Genomic DNA, 6,915 nt, shown 5'->3' on the forward strand with positions numbered 1-6,915 from the left:
GTGTGTGTGTGTGTGTGTGTGTGTGTGTGTGTGTGTGTGTGTGTGTGTGTGTGTAGTGTAGTGTATCGCATAAACTGAAACAACACTAGACAGCCTCTCTCAGGGCCTGGGGGCTTCCCTCCCAGCATTGTAACACTGTTTCCCTTGACAAACTGACTTGTCGGCACCAAACAGTAGCAGGACATATTAAAGGCTTGCCAAGTGGCTGACAAGTATCATGAGGGTCTGAGCACACACCCCACCCTGGCACGGGGGGCAGCCTCCAGTCAGGGACAGCCTTCCTGAGCCAGAGCAACGGGGATTCCCTCCGATAACGCCCCTGTGCCCAGTGCCAAGAGCTCAGCCCCCCTGTAGATCCTTATGTAACAAACCAGCTGTCTCCATCAGTTCACTGACCCACATTCATAACCCTAACCCAGGAGGCACGGCAGACTCCCACGGTTCCTTACAACAGCTCCGCTCCACCGTCTAATTGTTCAGCCCCTCTGGCCACTGCTTATTACTTAAGTGATGGTCAGAGATGAAAAGAAAAAAAAAAGACAACAGATCTGAAATGAAATTGAGTCAACGGCTCCACTGCTGGAAGTGGAAAACGATCATTAGGAGCCCTCCACCCACGACTAAATGCTCTCCCTTTGCAAATCACGTCAATTAATGTCATCAGCTATGAAAAATCCTCTCTGTGTCACACCACATGGAGGGAGGACAGATGCTAATAAGTGAACATACTTAACGGAGGAGGTGGGGAGGCATGGGATTCCCTCCGAGTCTGCATATCTCGTGCAGTGCCCGGGCCCTGTGAAGGTCAACGACAACACAGCAGGTACGGCGCTGAATATAAAATAAAACTGTCAGATCTAATAGACTTTTGGTTGCTCAGCCATCACTAGATTTGTATTCTCAACTATTTACACAGCACATATTTCCATCACGCTCTTCGCAAGGCCAGTTTTTCTCTTCACTTACCCATCAAGTGAAACATTTGATTATCTGAGAGTGAATTTCTTAATTTAATTTCCTTTGAGCAGAGCGAACAGTTTGCAGGAGAAAGGAAATGCTACAGCGGGGCTTAAACTCATCCATTAGGTTTAGGATGGGTGGACCCACTCAATTCAGTGGCTTTATTTCCAGTAGATGATATTGTACTGGAGGCAGAAAATGCTCCAATATGTGCCTATGATTACAGCAGCAAATACCCAAACACAGACGAAGGTTCACCTTAGTCTTTCTAAATGTGAGTGGGATACAAAATAAATAAATAAATAAATAAACATCTCGTTTGACGTTTCTTTTCCCAAAACTTTTGCCATCAAACAGACTTCAGCCTAATGCGACTGGATTGTTTGCTGACAAAGCTGTCAAAACTTCAAACAGTGGAGACTGGCAGCACCGCCGCCGTGCTTGAAGTCTCAAACCGCCCCAATCTTCCCTCAAATCACCGGCTGTGACCCCGAGTAGAACCGACAGAGAGACACGCCTCCTGTAAGGTGCCGCGTCTAAGTGCCGTTTCTCACCTTCCCACAGACTTCAGACAATGGGAAAGAAATGTGTAAACAAAAGAAAAACTCTGCAAGACAAAAAAAAAAAAAAGGGCAGACACTTGAGAGACTCAAAACAAAGATATGGTAATGACATCAACAGTAATTAGTGTTCGGACTGAACTGTCTGTTCATGCTCACTGACAGGGCTGACTGGGGAGTTCAGGTTTTGACGGAGGTTCAAAACACACGGTCCTGTGCAGGTGTGCATGGGAGCAGGAAATACTTGACCTTTACAGACTGCAGACTCACTCATTAACACTCATTAACATCTTCCTTCTGAGGTTCTATCACTTGGACAAAAAAAAAAATAAATCTCAACCACAAACAGCTTCAAATGTGATAAAACCTTAGAAATATCAAAATTATATTTAAAACCTTTGCTATGAACGTTCTTTGAATAAAAAAAAAACAGTGTGATTAAAAAAAAGATAAAATACTGTTTAAATGCCTTGTTGTTATCTTATTGGTGAGATGACAACAAAATGTTGGCAGTTGCGTTTGCTTGGACGACATAATTTGGACGATGAAGCGGAGGATAAAAAGCGTTGCAAACTGAAGATGCGGGATGAGTGGAGTGATTTACCACGAGATCGCTCCTGATCAGTGAGTGACACCGTGCCGGGAGGCTGCTTAAACAACATGAACTGGTAGCGGTGGAAACCGGTGTTTGGAGGCGGTGTCGGTGGATAGTAATCTGCAGAAAAACAAAGAAGCACCATCAGAAGAGCTGGCAGAGGTGAACCAGAGAGGAATACACCTTTCTCGCAAATATAAGAATTTTGTGTATCGTTAAAGATTAATCCATAAAAGCCTTAACCGGTGACAGCATCTATACACTCAAAAACTACAAGCATGAATCCTGTCACTGATTTGAGCAGTTTAATATATTTGTATAAAATATATCTTTAAATAATCGTTCAAAGTGTGATCATGTGTGCATGTAAGTGGTGTATTTATCACATGTTACACACGAGTAGACAATACATGCTAAAGAAAATTATTGGAAAGATCAATTAAAGGTAAATTACTGTTAAATGGTAATTAAATGACCTTATTTTAATTTTTAGTAGTAAAACTGAAACTAAATATGAGGACTTATTTTCACATACGACCTGAAATTGAGAGCAGCAATCAGGAAACACTTGCAGAAATATAAAATGTATTATAGTACACTCAGTTTTGATATCTTATAGATATAATAAATACAGTAACTGTGTTGGAATGTTGCAATGAAAACCAGTGTCTCCTTACCAGTGAGAGTTTTTCCTTGAATTTTTCCCTTCTTGAGTGCATGATCCTGTTAATGGAGATTCAGAGGTAGTCAGACAAAATATGTAGAAAAAAAAGGAAAGAAATAAGCAAAAAAAACAACAACAAAATCTGACATTTAAATGATGATGGAGAGGGGAGAGTGTTTTGTTGCAAATGATTTGAAAAACCAACCTTACAAGATGCTCCACTGCAAGCTCACATATTAATTGATGGTTAAAACAAGTCAAAGTTAAACAAACAGAAGATACTGTATATATATATTTTATAAATTAATAAAGTCAAAGAATATAACAAAAAAAAGTCCCAGACACAAGTTAGTTCCCAGGCAAATTAAACCACCAAGATGTTTTCCAATTTCCCATATTATTAATTGTATATTAACTTCCTGTTGCTTAGGAACAGACATCATGTCACTGGATATGAAGCGCAGGTATTTTTCATAATCTTTTTTTTTTGATTGTATAATTCTAATGTTGAATTCCCTCATCCTCAGTAAGCACACAGTCAGGCGCTTCACACGCTGCAAATTACACACAGGCATGTGTCTTTAATAAACTTGGTTATTTACAACAAGATGGCTGCATCCCTGAGTGGGAGGAAAAGAGGACTAAATATGTTGTCTGTGAAATGGTCCAAAACCCACTTGAAGTAAGACTGGAAGTCCCCCCATCGCAAACAAGGAGTATGTGGTCTCTCAGCACCTATTTGTGTCCCTTTTGTTTCTCTGCACACAGGCGCCCCCCACAGGGTGACAAAGGTACTGTGTTATTAGACAGCAAACTAAAACAAAAGACATGCAGGATAAAGAATTATTTAGGGAGTGAGAGAAAAAAAATACAAGGTGTAGATCGGCAGAGTTTGGACTAAAAATTGCAACAATGCAAATTCTGCATATTTTGTAGAGCATTTCTGATATTTAAATAGTTGTTTTAAAAATAAGCAACACAACCTACTGCTATAAAGATGCTTTATTCATTGTTTTAGTTACTCAGTCAATGCATTTACTTATACAGATTGCTGAAAAGAAAATTGAAAATATTTATCTTGTGTTTTTGCCAAATGTACTACAGATAAAAGTCCAACAGGCTGTCTGTTTTTTTAAACTTCTAATATAACCTGTCATGACACATGCAACTGTTTGCATCAGGCTAAATAAAGAAGCACTCGTTCGTGTTTTTAAAAACTCCGCTGCCATAAACCCATATGGTAGAACTGAGAATGAGGATTTCTAAGGCTTTCTGACAGAGTGAAGCATATGTTCCTTATTGTGCATCATCTTGTCTATAATCTAACTGCTGATGGTTAGCAGAAAGTATTAAGTGTCTACACTGACTGATACAATTCAGAGGATTAGCTTCATCTGTGAGTATCTTCATCCGCAGATCAGTGTGAAAAATTGCTTTATTTAGAAATAGCAAGAGTCCTGCAGCCCGCAGGATCCAAACGCATCGCCATAGCAACAGGTAGTCAACATTTGAGCGGGCAGCATTTTCCCACAGCTTAATGCTCGCTTCTCGCTCGTTTTCCTTGGCACCCCGTGCCCTCTTAATTTCAGTATAGAACATAAAGTTTAAACAACAACAAATGAATACAGCATTAAAATTCTGCCAAATAAGAAGCACAAGACTACGGTGAGCAGTATAACATGTAATTACTGATTCTAATTACAACAAGGCATAGAAAATAATTAAAAAGAAGGTTGTGTGCTGGGAGTTTTAAATAGCAGGGCAGGGATGATGTACTTTTCACAGGACAGGGCAGCATTAATGACTTCTTGTGCTCATGGGGGACAGATGGACTCACACTAATCTACAGACTGGTCCTGAGGTGGGTGGATGTCCTGTGGGACCAGTGTAGGTGTGACGCAGTGTTTAGAAAGTTCTGTCAAATATCTGATTGACATCAACTAACTTTGTTCACTTATCTTCTCAGTGGACAAAATTTGGATTTCACAAAAAACTTGTAAAGCATTTTTTCATCGTTGCTTTTTTCTTTGATTATTAACGCACTTGAAAAGATTAAAGCTTTGATTAAATTAAAATTAAATAATGACACAAATAGGCCTCATTAAATTCAACAAAAAACCAATTGAGTGGTTTTAATGAACTCCACCCACCCAGTATGATCATTTGTTTCATCAGGATCCAACAATTGCAATAAAACAACCAATTAAATTCAAGTTACTCTTGGGTAATTGGTGAATAAATAATCCAAGATTAACTTGAGGAGAATTATTTTCCTCACAGAATTGGACACTTACGAGATGTTTGTGCAGCAAACATTTACCAATCTAACAAAAAAAAGAGAAAACGTTTCAGAACATGAACCAAATTAAAACAAAATTATAAAAAAAAAATTCTCTTGACTTGATACAGCTATTTTTCAATTGCAAAATGTTAGTTGCAACAGTGAGCAAATTCACATGAAAGGTTGTTTTATGCAGGATTCCGTTCTTGACACAACCTGGGCTCAAACACGCGGCCTCAGGATGACAGGACCACGTCACTGACCACTGAGCTACTGTGGTCTCAGATACACAGAAAAATACTATAATAAAATGTTCTATGAGAATAAACTTGAGAGTTACTAGATTTATCAAAACATAATCAGATTTTATTTTTCATATATTTTTGGAGCATTCAGATATTATGTATTTGTGTGAAATCAGCTATAATGAGCAACAATAATAATGCTTCACACTGTAATGCAGAACCATGTTTTACAAACAAGTAAGGAGTTTTTCAAAACACTTTGGTATTAATTTTCAAAAACTGAAACCAATTCTACATGACAGGACCTTATTTACACGTTAGTCCAAAATTAGATCAATGTTGCCAAATCAGGTTTCCTCTGTTAGGCAGGAATTATTATAACAACAGTTTTTTTTACATAATAAAACACTGTAGAGTTGGGAACTTAACCTAATTGTAGAACAGAGTTTAAAAATCAAAAAATACTTTAAATAAACTGATAGCTGCATTTGAAGTGAAATAATGTAAATAAACAGTAATGCTTTGGTCATTTGTAAAGCATCAAACACTCATTCAATATTTTCTTATTCACATCTTACTTCAGCTGAACTGTCTACTTTAAAACCACAAGCTGCTGATTTTTAAACTGCTCATTTGCAGTTTAAATAATCTTAACCCTGTGAAGATTATAATTCCAAATAATATAACTTTATTCTCAGACCGAAGCAGACAGTGTTGCTATGGGTCAGCACATCCTTCTTCGTGTGTGTCTATTACAGCAAAAACATTTTTTCTCATATTCAGTTTGTATTTTATTTTAATGTGAATCTACCAGTCTACCATTGTGGCTTGACATTGCCAGGCTGGAAACATCTGTGGTTTCTCTACATTCGGACTCTATAGGTCAGCTTTTTGGGAATGTTCATAATAAATGTCAGCTGTTAACAGGGGTAGACTAGCATACAAGTCTACCAGGAGTTTTTCCGGTGGGCCGATGGGCTGCGGGTGGTTCGGCCCATGCTGCTGCACTCAGCCCCGTGGTCACCACAGCAAGCGCTTGTTTTGGGATGCCTCAGTGCCTCTATAAAGGCTGGGTTATCATAGACAAGCTTTGGGTACTTGTACAGGGCGTGCGCGCACCCTCGCCAGCAGTGGAGGTGTTTATACGTGGTGCTTACATTGTTGTAGATTTCTCCAAAAGGACAGTGAACTTTATGGACCACATATAAAGTAACTTCATGTTTGTCTCTCAGATCCAACAGAGAGGTGCGGTGCTGTGGCTCCAGCTTGTTATTCCTCTGTGGAACAGCACCTGTCAATCAGCAGGGGTGCAACAAGTGAGGGTGGCCAGGAGGGTCTATGAAACCCACCCCACCTCTCAAAATTTGGTGGCCCAACCAGGTATCTTTGCTTTGTGCTCAATTTATTTAATGAGTAAAACCGTATAAATATAAAAATGATTTTGCAAAACTAGCAGTTAAAAATATGAAAAAATTACTTAAAATAAAACTAACTAAAAATAGTCCTTCTGAATAAAGACAGCCAGTATAAAATAAATGTCCTCAACATTTAGATGATCTCATGAGGTTCGAGCATTATTTTTCTATAGCATATATATATATATATATATA

At 38.7% G+C, this 6,915-nt stretch overlaps 1 protein-coding gene across 1 annotated transcript in view; it reads right to left on the bottom strand.

Annotated features, from left to right (window-relative positions):
• The window catches only part of pebp4 (phosphatidylethanolamine binding protein 4), a 37,770-nt gene that overhangs the window by 10,123 nt on the left and 20,732 nt on the right, over positions 1 to 6,915 (bottom strand). The window contains exons 3-4 of the mRNA XM_014023857.1: positions 2,793 to 2,838; positions 2,125 to 2,235 (exon numbers count right to left, since the gene is read on the bottom strand). Of these exons, the coding sequence (XP_013879311.1) occupies positions 2,125 to 2,235; positions 2,793 to 2,838 (157 nt within the window). The remainder of the gene's footprint in view (positions 1 to 2,124; positions 2,236 to 2,792; positions 2,839 to 6,915) is intronic.

This window comes from Austrofundulus limnaeus, unplaced genomic scaffold (genome assembly GCF_001266775.1).
Source record: "Austrofundulus limnaeus strain Quisiro unplaced genomic scaffold, Austrofundulus_limnaeus-1.0 Scaffold393, whole genome shotgun sequence".
NCBI classification, from domain to species: Eukaryota; Metazoa; Chordata; class Actinopteri; order Cyprinodontiformes; family Rivulidae; genus Austrofundulus; species Austrofundulus limnaeus.